Here is a 17,289-nt window from a genome sequence, read left to right as displayed (position 1 = left end):
TCTCCTTTCTCCTCTCCTCTCCACTCCTCCTCCCTTCTCTCTCCTTCTCTCTCCTTCTCTCCTCTCCTCTCCTTTCTCCTCTCCTCTCCACTCCTCCTCCCTTCTCTCTCCTTCTCTCTCCTTCTCTCCTCTCCTTTCTCCTCTCCTCTCCACTCCTCCTCCCTTCTCTCTCCTTCTCTCCTCTCCTCCCCTCTCCTTTCTCCTCTACCCTCCTCCCCTCCACTCCTCCCCCTTCTCTCCCCTCCTCCCCTCTCCACTTCTCTCCTTTCTCCTCTCCCCTCCTCCCCTCCTCCCCCCTCCTCTTCTAGTCAAGCTAAGCTCCTCCCCCTCTGGTGTAGGTCCCCACCCTCCTGCCCAGCTGGTTATCCGGTTGGCCCAACCCCGCCAGGGGGGGCATGGCCGCGTTCAGGGGCAGCGCTCTGATTGGCCGAGCATCGATCCCAGGGGCGGGACCACAGACTGAGGGCTCCAGACTGACGGGCGTGTCCTGGTCTCCCCCCTCCCCCTCCCTCCAGGACGAATCGACCAATCACAGCGAGGACCCCATCGCGCTGGCAGTGGAGATGGCCGCTGTCAATCACAGCATCCTGGCTCTCGCCACGCGGGCAGGGGGCGGGGCCGGGGGCGGGGCCGGGGGCGGGGCCGGGGGCCGATCAGGAAGTGACATAAAGACTGAGATGCTGGATGACGACTGAGGATGTGAAGGAGTGAGGGAGAGTGGGAGGAGAGGGGGATGGGGGGAGAGAGAGAGAGAGAGCGAGAGAGAGAGAGAGAGAGAGAGAGTTAAAGAGAGATTGGGTCAAGGCTGGTTAAGGTTAATAGTCAGAATGTCTTTTCACTGTCCTGATGATGATGCGAGTCGTGTAGTTTTAGGAAGAGTGTGTGTGTCTCCATGTGTTGTGATGTTGTCACTGACGACCAAAAGTATGCATAGGCTTAGAGACTGCCTCCCCCTGTCTACCTCTGTCTCTACCTCCCTCTCCCTATCTCTCTCCTCTACCTCTCTCCCTCCTCCTCCCTATCTCTCTCCTCTCCCTCCCCCTCCCTATCTCTCTCCTCTCCCTCCCTCTCCCTATCTCTCCTCTCCCTCCCCCTCCCTATCTCTCTCCTCTCCCTCCCCCTCCCTATCTCTCCTCTACCTCCCCCTCCCTATCTCTCTCCTCTCCCTCCCTCTCCCTATCTCTCCTCTCCCTCCCCCTCCCTATCTCTCTACCTCCTCCTCCCTATCTCTCTCCTCTCTCTCCTCTCCCTCCCCCTCCCTATCTCTCTCCTCTAACTCTCTACCTCCTCCTCCCTATCTCTCTCCTCTAACTCTGCATGTGCGTGCGAGAGAGTGAGAGAGAGAGAGCGAGAGAGAGAGAGAGAGAGAGAGAGAGAGAGAGAGAGAGAGAGAGAGAGAGATACTGTAGCTAGATGGACAGTGTGTGTAGATCGGGAGGTCTTATTCTGTGGGTGAGATATTAGCATCATGGAAGCAGAACCCAAAGCGTTTGATCCAGTCTGACTAGGGAGGGATTCTCCTGCTCAAGATGCTCTGGTCTGAACCCAGACGAGTACAGAGAGAGAATCATGATGGAGGGATTCTCCTGCTCAAGCTGCTCCAGGTCTGAACCCAGACGAGTACAGAGAGAGAATCATGATGGAGGGATTCTCCTGTTCCAGCTGCTCCAGGTCTGAACCCGGACGATCACAGAGAGAGAGTCATGATGGAGGGATTCTCCTGTTCCAGCTGCTCCAGGTCTGAACCCAGACGACCACAGAGAGAGAGTCATGATGTTGGGATTCTCCTGCTCAAGCTGCTCCAGGTCTGAACCCGGACGATCACAGAGAGAGAGTCATGATGGAGGGATTCTCCTGTTCCAGCTGCTCCAGGTCTGAACCCGGACGATCACAGAGAGAGAGTCATGATGGAGGGATTCTGATAATAAGTCTGTTGGAGGTTTAACCAGCATCCTGGTTCTTCTGTTCTCTCATCTGAGACGTTATCGTTATGATTGTACTTTTCCTTCCAGAAGATGTCACTTTATGGGAGGAGTTTAGCTATCATGGTGCTTCAGTCCCCTCCCCTCTTAGCCTACGATTGGTCATTCTGAGCGAATGAGAGACCAAGCAGGCATTAGGAGGGAGAGAGGCTGATCTGATTGGCAGATACGGGTTCATGGGTCATGGGTCATGGGTCATTAGGTGTTTGTGAAACACCCGCCTCCTGCCCAACCTTCACTTCCTGTCAACCTTCCCCTCAACTCCCAAGTTGCTGCTTTAATATGAGATATGAATAGAAGAGTGATCGACCAATCATGTGTGTTCTCCCCAACCTTAAAGGGACAGCTCACCCTAAATAACCACACCCACATTCTAACAGCTCACCCCAAATAACCACACCCACATTCTAACAGCTCACCCCAAACAACCACACCCACATTCTCACAGCTCACCCCAAATAACCACACCCACATTCTAACAGCTCACCCCAAACAACCACACCCACATTCTAACCACACCCCAAATAACCACACCCACATTCTAACCACACCCCAAACAACCACACCCACATTCTAACACCCCAAATAACCACACCCACATTCTAACAGCTCACCCCAAATAACCACACCCACATTCTAACAGCTCACCCCAAATAACCACACCCACATTCTAACACCCCAAATAACCACACCCACATTCTAACCACACCCCAAATAACCACACCCACATTCTCACAGCTCACCCCAAATAACCACACCCACATTCTAACAGCTCACCCCAAATAACCACACCCACATTCTAACACCCCAAATAACCACACCCACATTCTAACCACACCCCAAATAACCACACCCACATTCTCACAGCTCACCCCAAATAACCACACCCACATTCTAACAGCTCACCCCAAATAACCACACCCACATTCTAACACCCCAAATAACCACACCCACATTCTAACCACACCCCAAATAACCACACCCACATTCTCACAGCTCACCCCAAATAACCACACCCACATTCTAACCACACCCCAAATAACCACACCCACATTCTAACCACACCCCAAATAACCACACCCACATTCTAACCACACCCCAAATAACCACACCCACATTCTAACCACACCCCAAATAACCACACCCACATTCTAACAGCTCACCCCAAATAACCACACCCACATTCTAACCACACCCCAAATAACCACACCCACATTCTCACAGCTCACCCCAAATAACCACACCCACATTCTAACAGCTCACCCCAAATAACCACACCCACATAACCACACCCACATTCTAACAGCTCACCCCAAATAACCACACCCACATAACCACACCCACATTCTAACAGCTCACCCCAAATAACCACACCCACATTCTAACAGCTCACCCCAAATAACCACACCCACATTCTAACAGCTCACCCCAAATAACCACACCCACATTCTAACCACACCCCAAATAACCACACCCACATTCTAACCACACCCCAAATAACCACACCCACATTCTAACCACACCCACATTCTAACAGCTCACCCCAAATAACCACACCCACATTCTACCAGCTCACCCCAAATAACCACACCCACATTCTACCAGCTCACCCCAAATAACCACACCCACATTCTAACCACACCCACATTCTAACAGCTCACCCCAAATAACCACACCCACATTCTACCAGCTCACCCCAAATAACCACACCCACATTCTACCAGCTCACCCCAAATAACCACACCCACATTCTACCAGCTCACCCCAAATAACCACACCCACATTCTATAACCACACCCACATTCTCACATGATCCCATAAAAGGTATAAACACCTGTTTTAATTCCAAGCGGTATTGAGACTTGTTGAGCAGTTCTGAATCAACATCAACTGGAAATCATGAACTTTAAGGTGTCAAACAATTTGACATTGAGTTACTCATTGATTTTGTGTTGAAATGCGACTGTAAGTCCTGTTGTATTGATTGACAGCCAAGCTGACCAATAAGCTGCTGGTGACTAATGCAGAGCAAAGCTCACTACCAGATGTGTATTTTACCAGATGAGAATATTCTAAGAATAAAACCAGAAACATTTCGTTTTTGCTTTATACATAGTTTCTCTTGTGTAAAACTCTGCCAAGCAGAAATGTTTTTGAGATGAATTGTGTGATTCATTAGACATGTTCTCTGGAGATTACTTTTTGATTTTAAATTTTGAATAATTTACTTTAAAAGTATGTATTATATATTTTTAGTGTTGGTTTTCCATGTTGATGCACAACCTGCCTTCTGTTTTCTGTCCAGAACTGACTAAGCTCCTCCTCAGATACGCGTCAAATACTTGTAAGTGGTTGAGGTGCGTTTGATTCGGATCCAGATGAGCACTTTTGGATTGTTCCATTGGCTTCATTGTACTGGTTGAATCAAGTGCACCTCAAGTATTGAGTATTTGACCCGAGGTCTGGGTCACTGAGAGGTTCTAGTATTGAGTATTTGACCCGAGGTCTGGGTCACTGAGAGGTTCTAGTATTGAGTATTTGACCCGAGGTCTGGGTCACTGAGAGGTTCTAGTATTGAGTATTTGACCCGAGGTCTGGGTCACTGAGAGGTTCTAGTATTGAGTATTTGACCCGAGGTCTGGGTCACTGAGAGGTTCACTCATCAACCCGATCACAGATGAACTCTCAAAGCAAGACGAGGTCCTTCTGAAGTGACTCAGTCATGACATCATGTGTTTCCCTCGTGAGGGAGGGAGGGGCTTTGTCTGAGGGGGGAAGGGACATCGTCCGTTCTAGATCCTTCCATCTGTCTGTCTGGCCTTGTTACATATGTGAATACATGGAATATAGACTGAACAAATACTCTATCCAGTCATGAATATCAGATAATCTAATAATCACTGTTGTATTGAGATAGTTAAAGACGAGAGTTGTGTTTCTGATTCACACTTTAGTGCCTTGTTTAGACAGTAGACTGTTCTGTAATAACATGTAGAATAATATTACCTGCCTTGTTTTTCATTTGTCCAGAAAAAAAGCTTTCTTTTTTAAAACTTGTTTATTTTAGTATTGTAACTATTAGAGATTAAAGAATGATCAAATATTGACTTGTCTGGTTTCTATAGTAACTGTGAATGAACATGTGACATGAATGACCAATGACCATGAGCCTCACCTGGTATATTACTGGTCCCTGATCCTCACCTGGTATATTACTGCTCAGTGAGCCTCACCTGGTATATTACTGCTCAGTGAGCCTCACCTGGTATATTACTGCTCAGTGAGCCTCACCTGGTATATTACTGCTCAGTGATCCTCACCTGGTATATTACTGCTCAGTGAGCCTCACCTGGTATATTACTGCTCAGTGAGCCTCACCTGGTATATTACTGGTCCCTGAGCCTCACCTGGTATATTACTGGTTCCTGATCCTCACCTGGTATATTACTGCTCAGTGATCCTCACCTGGTATATTACTGCTCCCTGAGCCTCACCTGGTATATTACTGGTCCCTGATCCTCACCTGGTATATTACTGGTTCCTGAGCCTCACCTGGTATATTACTGGTCCCTGAGCCTCACCTGGTATATTACTGCTCAGTGATCCTCACCTGGTATATTACTGCTCAGTGAGTCTCACCTGGTATATTACTGCTCCCTGAGCCTCACCTGGTATATTACTGCTCCCTGATCCTCACCTGGTATATTACTGCTCAGTGATCCTCACCTGGTATATTACTGGTCCCTGAGCCTCACCTGGTATATTACAGGTCCCTGATCCTCACCTGGTATATTACTGCTCAGTGAGCCTCACCTGGTATATTACTGGTCCCTGAGCCTCACCTGGTATATTACTGCTCAGTGAGTCTCACCTGGTATATTACTGGTCCCTGATCCTCACCTGGTATATTACTGCTCAGTGATCCTCACCTGGTATATTACTGCTCAGTGAGGCTCACCTGGTATATTACTGCTCCCTGATCCTCACCTGGTATATTACTGGTTCCTGATCCTCACCTGGTATATTACTGGTCCCTGATCCTCACCTGGTATATTACTGCTCAGTGAGCCTCACCTGGTATATTACTGCTCAGTGAGTCTCACCTGGTATATTACTGCTCAGTGAGCCTCACCTGGTATATTACTGCTCAGTGAGCCTCACCTGGTATATTACTGCTCAGTGAGCCTCACCTGGTATATTACTGGTACCTGAGCCCCACCTGGTATATTACTGCTCAGTGAGTCTCACCTGGTATATTACTGCTCCCTGAGCCTCACCTGGTATATTACTGGTCCCTGATCCTCACCTGGTATATTACTGCTCAGTGAGTCTCACCTGGTATATTACTGCTCAGTGAGTCTCACCTGGTATATTACTGCTCAGTGAGCCTCACCTGGTATATTACTGCTCCCTGATCCTCACCTGGTATATTACTGCTCAGTGAGTCTCACCTGGTATATTACTGCTCCCTGAGCCTCACCTGGTATATTACTGGTCCCTGATCCTCACCTGGTATATTACTGGTCCCTGAGCCTCACCTGGTATATTACTGCTCAGTGAGCCTCACCTGGTATATTACTGGTCCCTGATCCTCACCTGGTATATTACTGGTCCCTGATCCTCACCTGGTATATTACTGCTCAGTGAGCCTCACCTGGTATATTACTGCTCAGTGATCCTCACCTGGTATATTACTGCTCAGTGAGTCTCACCTGGTATATTACTGGTCCCTGATCCTCACCTGGTATATTACTGCTCCCTGATCCTCACCTGGTATATTACTGCTCAGTGAGCCTCACCTGGTATATTACTGCTCAGTGATCCTCACCTGGTATATTACTGCTCAGTGAGTCTCACCTGGTATATTACTGGTCCCTGATCCTCACCTGGTATATTACTGCTCCCTGATCCTCACCTGGTATATTACTGCTCAGTTCACCTGGTATATTACTGCTCAGTGATCCTCACCTGGTATATTACTGCTCAGTGATCCTCACCTGGTATATTACTGGTCCCTGATCCTCACCTGGTATATTACTGGTCCCTGAGCCTCACCTGGTATATTACTGGTCCCTGAGCCTCACCTGGTATATTACTGGTCCCTGAGCCTCACCTGGTATATTACTGCTCTCTGATCCTCACCTGGTATATTACTGCTCAGTTCACCTGGTATATTACTGCTCAGTGATCCTCACCTGGTATATTACTGCTCAGTGAGTCTCGCCTGGTATATTACTCGTCCCTGAGCCTCACCTGGTATATTACTGCTCAGTGAGCCTCACCTGGTATATTACTGCTCAGTGATCCTCACCTGGTATATTACTGGTCCCTGAGCCTCACCTGGTATATTACTGCTCAGTGAGTCTCACCTGGTATATTACTGCTCAGTGATCCTCACCTGGTATATTACTGGTCCCTGAGCCTCACCTGGTATATTACTGCTCAGTGAGTCTCACCTGGTATATTACTGGTCCCTGAGCCTCACCTGGTATATTACTGCTCAGTGAGTCTCACCTGGTATATTACTGCTCAGTGATCCTCACCTGGTATATTACTGGTCCCTGAGCCTCACCTGGTATATTACTGCTCAGTGAGTCTCACCTGGTATATTACTGGTCCCTGATCCTCACCTGGTATATTACTGGTCCCTGAGTCTCACCTGGTATATTACTGGTCCCTGAGCCTCACCTGGTATATTACTGCTCAGTGAGTCTCACCTGGTATATTACTGGTCCCTGATCCTCACCTGGTATATTACTGCTCCCTGATCCTCACCTGGTATATTACTGGTCCCTGAGCCTCACCTGGTATATTACTGCTCAGTGATCCTCACCTGGTATATTACTGGTCCCTGAGTCTCACCTGGTATATTACTGGTCCCTGATCCTCACCTGGTATATTACTGCTCCCTGAGCCTCACCTGGTATATTACTGGTCCCTGAGCCTCACCTGGTATATTACTGCTCAGTGAGTCTCACCTGGTATATTCCTGCTCAGTGAGTCTCACCTGGTATATTACTGGTCCCTGATCCTCACCTGGTATATTACTGCTCAGTGAGTCTCACCTGGTATATTCCTGGTCCCTGAGCCTCACCTGGTATATTACTGCTCAGTGAGTCTCACCTGGTATATTCCTGCTCAGTGAGTCTCACCTGGTATATTACTGGTCCCTGATCCTCACCTGGTATATTACTGCTCCCTGAGCCTCACCTGGTATATTACTGGTCCCTGAGCCTCACCTGGTATATTACTGCTCAGTGAGTCTCACCTGGTATATTCCTGCTCAGTGAGTCTCACCTGGTATATTACTGGTCCCTGATCCTCACCTGGTATATTACTGCTCAGTGAGTCTCACCTGGTATATTCCTGCTCAGTGAGTCTCACCTGGTATATTACTGGTCCCTGATCCTCACCTGGTATATTACTGCTCAGTGAGTCTCACCTGGTATATTACTGGTCCCTGAGCCTCACCTGGTATATTACTGGTCCCTGAGCCTCACCTGGTATATTACTGGTCCCTGAGTCTCACCTGGTATATTACTGCTCAGTGATCCTCACCTGGTATATTACTGGTCCCTGAGCCTCACCTGGTATATTCCTGCTCAGTGAGTCTCACCTGGTATATTACTGGTCCCTGATCCTCACCTGGTATATTACTGCTCAGTGAGTCTCACCTGGTATATTACTGCTCCCTGAGCCTCACCTGGTATATTACTGGTCCCTGAGCCTCACCTGGTATATTACTGCTCAGTGAGTCTCACCTGGTATATTCCTGCTCAGTGAGTCTCACCTGGTATATTACTGGTCCCTGATCCTCACCTGGTATATTACTGCTCAGTGAGTCTCACCTGGTATATTCCTGGTCCCTGAGCCTCACCTGGTATATTACTGCTCAGTGAGTCTCACCTGGTATATTCCTGCTCAGTGAGTCTCACCTGGTATATTACTGGTCCCTGATCCTCACCTGGTATATTACTGCTCCCTGAGCCTCACCTGGTATATTACTGGTCCCTGAGCCTCACCTGGTATATTACTGCTCAGTGAGTCTCACCTGGTATATTCCTGCTCAGTGAGTCTCACCTGGTATATTACTGGTCCCTGATCCTCACCTGGTATATTACTGCTCAGTGAGTCTCACCTGGTATATTCCTGCTCAGTGAGTCTCACCTGGTATATTACTGGTCCCTGATCCTCACCTGGTATATTACTGCTCAGTGAGTCTCACCTGGTATATTACTGGTCCCTGATCCTCACCTGGTATATTACTGCTCAGTGAGCCTCACCTGGTATATTACTGGTCCCTGAGTCTCACCTGGTATATTACTGCTCAGTGATCCTCACCTGGTATATTACTGGTCCCTGAGCCTCACCTGGTATATTACTGCTCAGTGATCCTCACCTGGTATATTACTGGTCCCTGATCCTCACCTGGTATATTACTGCTCCCTGAGCCTCACCTGGTATATTACTGGTCCCTGAGCCTCACCTGGTATATTACTGCTCAGTGAGTCTCACCTGGTATATTCCTGCTCAGTGAGTCTCACCTGGTATATTACTGGTCCCTGATCCTCACCTGGTATATTACTGCTCAGTGAGTCTCACCTGGTATATTCCTGGTCCCTGAGCCTCACCTGGTATATTACTGCTCAGTGAGTCTCACCTGGTATATTCCTGCTCAGTGAGTCTCACCTGGTATATTACTGGTCCCTGAGCCTCACCTGGTATATTACTGCTCCCTGATCCTCACCTGGTATATTACTGCTCAGTTCACCTGGTATATTACTGCTCAGTGAGCCTCACCTGGTATATTACTGCTCAGTGAGCCTCACCTGGTATATTACTGCTCAGCTCACCTGGTATATTACTGCTCAGTGATCCTCACCTGGTATATTCCTGCTCAGTGAGTCTCACCTGGTATATTACTGGTCCCTGAGCCTCACCTGGTATATTACTGCTCAGTGAGTCTCACCTGGTATATTACTGGTCCCTGATCCTCACCTGGTATATTACTGCTCAGTGAGTCTCACCTGGTATATTACTGCTCCCTGAGCCTCACCTGGTATATTACTGGTCCCTGAGCCTCACCTGGTATATTACTGCTCCCTGATCCTCACCTGGTATATTACTGCTCAGTGAGCCTCACCTGGTATATTACTGCTCCCTGAGCCTCACCTGGTATATTACTGCTCCCTGAGCCTCACCTGGTATATTACTGGTCCCTGAGCCCCACCTGGTATATTACTGGTCCCTGAGCCTCACCTGGTATATTACTGGTCCCTGATCCTCACCTGGTATATTACTGCTCAGTGATCCTCACCTGGTATATTACTGGTCCCTGAGCCTCACCTGGTATATTACTGCTCAGTGATCCTCACCTGGTATATTACTGGTCCCTGATCCTCACCTGGTATATTACTGGTCCCTGAGCCTCACCTGGTATATTACTGCTCAGTGAGCCTCACCTGGTATATTACTGGTCCCTGAGCCTCACCTGGTATATTACTGGTCCCTGAGCCTCACCTGGTATATTACTGCTCAGTGAGCCTCACCTGGTATATTACTGGTCCCTGAGCCTCACCTGGTATATTACTGCTCCCTGATCCTCACCTGGTATATTACTGGTCCCTGAGCCTCACCTGGTATATTACTGGTCCCTGATCCTCACCTGGTATATTACTGCTCAGTGAGTCTCACCTGGTATATTACTGGTCCCTGATCCTCACCTGGTATATTACTGCTCAGTGAGCCTCACCTGGTATATTACTGCTCAGTGAGTCTCACCTGGTATATTACTGCTCAGTGAGCCTCACCTGGTATATTACTGCTCAGCTCACCTGGTATATTACTGCTCAGCTCACCTGGTATATTACTGCTCAGTGAGCCTCACCTGGTATATTACTGCTCAGCTCACCTGGTATATTACTGCTCAGCTCACCTGGTATATTACTGGTTCCTGAGCCTCACCTGGTATATTACTGCTCAGTGATCCTCACCTGGTATATTACTGCTCAGTGAGCCTCACCTGGTATATTACTGGTCCCTGAGCCTCACCTGGTATATTACTGGTCAGTGATCCTCACCTGGTATATTACTGCTCAGTGAGTCTCACCTGGTATATTACTGCTCCCTGATCCTCACCTGGTATATTACTGGTCCCTGAGCCTCACCTGGTATATTACTGCTCCCTGATCCTCACCTGGTATATTACTGGTTCCTGATCCTCACCTGGTATATTACTGGTCCCTGAGCCTCACCTGGTATATTACTGGTCCCTGATCCTCACCTGGTATATTACTGGTCCCTGATCCTCACCTGGTATATTACTGGTCCCTGAGCCTCACCTGGTATATTACTGGTCCCTGATCCTCACCTGGTATATTACTGCTCAGTGAGCCTCACCTGGTATATTACTGCTCAGTGAGTCTCACCTGGTATATTACTGCTCAGTGAGCCTCACCTGGTATATTACTGGTCCCTGATCCTCACCTGGTATATTACTGCTCAGTGAGTCTCACCTGGTATATTACTGCTCAGCTCACCTGGTATATTACTGCTCAGTGAGCCTCACCTGGTATATTACTGCTCAGCTCACCTGGTATATTACTGGTCCCTGATCCTCACCTGGTATATTACTGCTCAGTGATCCTCACCTGGTATATTACTGCTCAGTGATCCTCACCTGGTATATTACTGGTCCCTGATCCTCACCTGGTATATTACTGCTCAGTGAGTCTCACCTGGTATATTACTGCTCAGTGAGCCTCACCTGGTATATTACTGCTCAGCTCACCTGGTATATTACTGGTTCCTGAGCCTCACCTGGTATATTACTGCTCAGTGATCCTCACCTGGTATATTACTGGTCCCTGATCCTCACCTGGTATATTACTGGTCCCTGAGCCTCACCTGGTATATTACTGGTCCCTGAGCCTCACCTGGTATATTACTGCTCCCTGAGCCTCACCTGGTATATTACTGGTTCCTGAGCCTCACCTGGTATATTACTGCTCAGTGAGTCTCACCTGGTATATTACTGCTCAGTGAGCCTCACCTGGTATATTACTGCTCCCTGATCCTCACCTGGTATATTACTGCTCAGTGAGTCTCACCTGGTATATTACTGCTCCCTGAGCCTCACCTGGTATATTACTGGTCCCTGATCCTCACCTGGTATATTACTGGTCCCTGAGCCTCACCTGGTATATTACTGCTCAGTGAGCCTCACCTGGTATATTACTGGTCCCTGATCCTCACCTGGTATATTACTGGTCCCTGATCCTCACCTGGTATATTACTGCTCAGTGAGTCTCACCTGGTATATTACTGGTCCCTGATCCTCACCTGGTATATTACTGCTCAGTGAGCCTCACCTGGTATATTACTGCTCCCTGAGCCTCACCTGGTATATTACTGCTCCCTGAGCCTCACCTGGTATATTACTGGTCCCTGAGCCCCACCTGGTATATTACTGGTCCCTGAGCCTCACCTGGTATATTACTGGTCCCTGATCCTCACCTGGTATATTACTGCTCAGTGATCCTCACCTGGTATATTACTGGTCCCTGAGCCTCACCTGGTATATTACTGCTCAGTGATCCTCACCTGGTATATTACTGGTCCCTGATCCTCACCTGGTATATTACTGGTCCCTGAGCCTCACCTGGTATATTACTGCTCAGTGAGCCTCACCTGGTATATTACTGGTCCCTGAGCCTCACCTGGTATATTACTGGTCCCTGAGCCTCACCTGGTATATTACTGCTCAGTGAGCCTCACCTGGTATATTACTGGTCCCTGAGCCTCACCTGGTATATTACTGCTCCCTGATCCTCACCTGGTATATTACTGGTCCCTGAGCCTCACCTGGTATATTACTGGTCCCTGATCCTCACCTGGTATATTACTGCTCAGTGAGTCTCACCTGGTATATTACTGGTCCCTGATCCTCACCTGGTATATTACTGCTCAGTGATCCTCACCTGGTATATTACTGCTCAGTGAGCCTCACCTGGTATATTACTGCTCAGCTCACCTGGTATATTACTGCTCAGTGAGCCTCACCTGGTATATTACTGCTCAGCTCACCTGGTATATTACTGCTCAGCTCACCTGGTATATTACTGGTTCCTGAGCCTCACCTGGTATATTACTGCTCAGTGATCCTCACCTGGTATATTACTGCTCAGTGAGCCTCACCTGGTATATTACTGGTCCCTGAGCCTCACCTGGTATATTACTGGTCAGTGATCCTCACCTGGTATATTACTGCTCAGTGAGTCTCACCTGGTATATTACTGCTCCCTGATCCTCACCTGGTATATTACTGGTTCCTGAGCCTCACCTGGTATATTACTGGTCCCTGAGCCTCACCTGGTATATTACTGCTCAGTGAGTCTCACCTGGTATATTACTGGTCCCTGAGCCTCACCTGGTATATTACTGGTCCCTGATCCTCACCTGGTATATTACTGGTCCCTGATCCTCACCTGGTATATTACTGGTCCCTGAGCCTCACCTGGTATATTACTGGTCCCTGATCCTCACCTGGTATATTACTGCTCAGTGAGCCTCACCTGGTATATTACTGCTCAGTGAGTCTCACCTGGTATATTACTGCTCAGTGAGCCTCACCTGGTATATTACTGGTCCCTGATCCTCACCTGGTATATTACTGCTCAGTGAGTCTCACCTGGTATATTACTGCTCAGCTCACCTGGTATATTACTGCTCAGTGAGCCTCACCTGGTATATTACTGCTCAGCTCACCTGGTATATTACTGGTCCCTGATCCTCACCTGGTATATTACTGCTCAGTGATCCTCACCTGGTATATTACTGCTCAGTGATCCTCACCTGGTATATTACTGGTCCCTGATCCTCACCTGGTATATTACTGCTCAGTGAGTCTCACCTGGTATATTACTGCTCAGTGAGCCTCACCTGGTATATTACTGCTCAGCTCACCTGGTATATTACTGGTTCCTGAGCCTCACCTGGTATATTACTGCTCAGTGATCCTCACCTGGTATATTACTGGTCCCTGATCCTCACCTGGTATATTACTGGTCCCTGAGCCTCACCTGGTATATTACTGGTCCCTGAGCCTCACCTGGTATATTACTGCTCCCTGAGCCTCACCTGGTATATTACTGGTTCCTGAGCCTCACCTGGTATATTACTGCTCCCTGATCCTCACCTGGTATATTACTGGTCCCTGAGCCTCACCTGGTATATTACTGCTCCCTGATCCTCACCTGGTATATTACTGGTCCCTGAGCCTCACCTGGTATATTACTGGTCCCTGAGGCTCACCTGGTATATTACTGGTCCCTGAGCCTCACCTGGTATATTACTGGTCCCTGATCCTCACCTGGTATATTACTGGTCCCTGAGCCTCACCTGGTATATTACTGGTCCCTGATCCTCACCTGGTATATTACTGGTCCCTGAGCCTCACCTGGTATATTACTGCTCAGCTCACCTGGTATATTACTGCTCCCTGAGCCTCACCTGGTATATTACTGGTTCCTGATCCTCACCTGGTATATTACTGCTCAGCTCACCTGGTATGTTACTGGTCCCTGAGCCCCAGGCTAAACCATCAGGATAGTTAATTGAGAGGCTTTGTGTTCTCTGGTGGGTTCATCTGGGTCTGGGAATCACAACCACCAGTATTTCATTAAGACACATTCATAGCATTTTTATACAAATGACAGATTTCAATAAATCAGTTCAGTTTTATTTTTCTTTACAGGGAGATTATTGTCCAGAGATGATAAAAAAAAAAAAAAAAATTATAAATGCATTATATTACATGATTATTCTTTGGATTTCAGCATAGAATTACACAATTAAATTAATTAATCAAAACCCAAACTTGTGCTCAGATTTTAAGTCTTAATATATGCGCATATATACATACATACAGAACACATTCACTCTCTCATTCACTCAAACAGACCAGCTCCAGAACCACACAGGACAGGAGCAACGCTAGTAATGAGGATTATTAATCAGGATAATAATGATCAGAATAATAACTTTATTAACTCAAGACTCCAGGATGATGAGGCACAAAACAGATCTGGTCTCATATCAGCCCAACGGAGGGAGAGAGAGAGAGAGAGAGAGAGAGAGAGAGAGAGAGAGGGAGAGAGAGAGAGAGGGGGAGAGAGAGAGAGAGAGAGAGAGAGAGGGAGAGAGAGAGAGAGAGAGAGAGGGAGAGAGAGAGAGAGAGAGAGAGAGGGAGAGAGGGAGGGAGGAGAGAGAGAGAGAGACATGTTCTGAGTGGGAGGGCTGGCTGAAGCTGGTCCCAGTGCGTCTCAGGGGGCGGGGCTCAGACAGGGGGCGGGGCTCAGACAGGGGGCGGGGCTCAGACAGGGGGCCACGGAAAGGCAGGTGGTAATATTGCTCTCAGCTCTGGACCAGGAAGTGTTGCCATAGATACGGATACAGTACAGCATATTAAAGGGACAGTAAACAAATTTAACAGACATGTCTTCAGATACACGTCGTTCAGGAAGGCTGTTGGCTCGGTCCTTGGAGAAACTATAACATTTGAACACATAGTTGCACTTGAATACAAATATTCTTTAAAAAAGAGTCTTCAGTGGGATGTGATCATACAGTATACTGATGTACATCCTGGTACTGATGCACCTGGTCACAGCTCTGATTGGCTGATACCCCTGTTCACAGCTCTGATTGGCTGGCCAAAACTCTAAAGAACACAGCGATAATCCCAACCACCCATGGTTACATGACAGCATCCCATAATCAACATTGAAATGTCAGGACACAGGAAGGAAGAGACGTGATGTCACTTCCTCTTCCTCCTGGTGTTAACAGTCTCCTGTGACCCAGTGTATAAAGCGCTCACCTGTGGATATGTGGTGTGATATAAACAGCTCCTCATGGAGAAGGAGACCCCAGTCAGTCAGCACGGTGGTGAACGGGTCCTGGGAGCAGACCTGAACCCTCAGGAGCACAGGCCTGATGACTCACGCGTATTTGCATGTATTCAAACCCCCAAGAACCATCCGCTATTCCACGGGCGTTCTGGGGAGATTGAAAGCAGCTCTACGCATCTCGGAGGAAACGGAGGGAAAATGTGGTTTTTTTCATACGTGAAAAAAGAGGCTTTTTTCATCAAATACGCAGAGTGACATCATCCAGGCGTGAGCATCACAGGGCAGTGAGCTGCTTCTAGATGGGGCGCAGCAGAACAGGGCCGGTCTTGGTCCTCAGAGAGAGAGAGAGGGAGGGAGTAGTACTGTAGTAGTACTGTAGGAGTACTGTAGGAGTACTGTAGGAGTAATAGTAGCGTTGTAGTCCGGCAGTGGGTTAGGGATCAGCTGTGTGACCCCGTGACCCTAACATAACAGTACAGCCGTAGTGACTGAGGTTCAAATCCCACCAACAGTCACCAGACTAAACATGTTACCATGACAAACTGATGTGTTGCTATGTAAACAAACGGATATAAATGTGAATGAATAAAAGCTAGAGGAGAGTGAAATGGGTGTTTTTACGTGGAGCGAGTTGTGCGCATGGTTGACCCTCTGGAGGGGGAGGGGCATGATGAGTCAGCGAGAAACAGAAATCTAAATAAACTACGTAAGACTGAAGTGATCTCAAATACTCATCAGTCTCTGTGCAAAGATGCTTGAGACGAAGGACAAAATACACACACACACACACACACACACAGATACACACACAGATACACACACACACACACACACACACACAAACACACACACACACACAGAGATACACACACAGATACACACACTTTCTTATTTCCAAGACAGGAAACTTGGTTCCATTCCTACCGCATGGATGAACTGGACCATGACGGTTCACACACCAGGTACACACACCAGGTTCACACACCAGGTACACACACCAGAACACACACCAGAACAACACACACACCAGGTACACACACCAGGTCTGATAGCACCATCTCACACACACCAGGTACACACACCAGAACACACACCAGGTACACACACCAGGACAACACACACACACACACACACCAGGTACACACACCAGGTACACACACCAGGTCTGATAACACCATCTCCCACACGGTCTACAGCTGAGCTGCTAGTTCCCAGAATGCCTGGCGTCAGCTCAGAGTCTTATAAGATCACAGGTTCAATCTTGAAAACATCAGTTTGAGAACCATGTTATAATCAGCAGCCACAAAGCAATGAACCTGCTCTATTCTAAAGGGGTTTAAAACCTGCTGTGTGACCAGCGTTATCCGCCCAATCACATCACCAGTCCAGGGCCTCTC

At 48.0% G+C, this 17,289-nt stretch overlaps 1 protein-coding gene across 1 annotated transcript in view; it reads left to right on the top strand.

Moving 5' to 3' along the window:
- LOC311318960 (homeobox-containing protein 1-like) overlaps positions 1–695 on the top strand; it is a gene marked incomplete at both ends in the record, with an annotated part of 6,173 nt that extends 5,478 nt beyond the window's left edge. Inside the window, one exon of the mRNA XM_084450395.1 lies at positions 339–695. Within this exon, the coding sequence (XP_084306521.1) occupies positions 339–695 (357 nt within the window). The remainder of the gene's footprint in view (positions 1–338) is intronic.
- Between the last annotated feature and the right edge of the window lie 16,594 nt (positions 696–17,289).

This window comes from Borostomias antarcticus, assembly GCF_949987555.1.
Source record: "Borostomias antarcticus genome assembly, chromosome: 15".
NCBI classification, from domain to species: domain Eukaryota; kingdom Metazoa; phylum Chordata; class Actinopteri; order Stomiiformes; family Stomiidae; genus Borostomias; species Borostomias antarcticus.
Note: the sequence above shows the minus strand (reverse complement) of the source record. Positions and strands in the feature narration are given on the sequence as shown.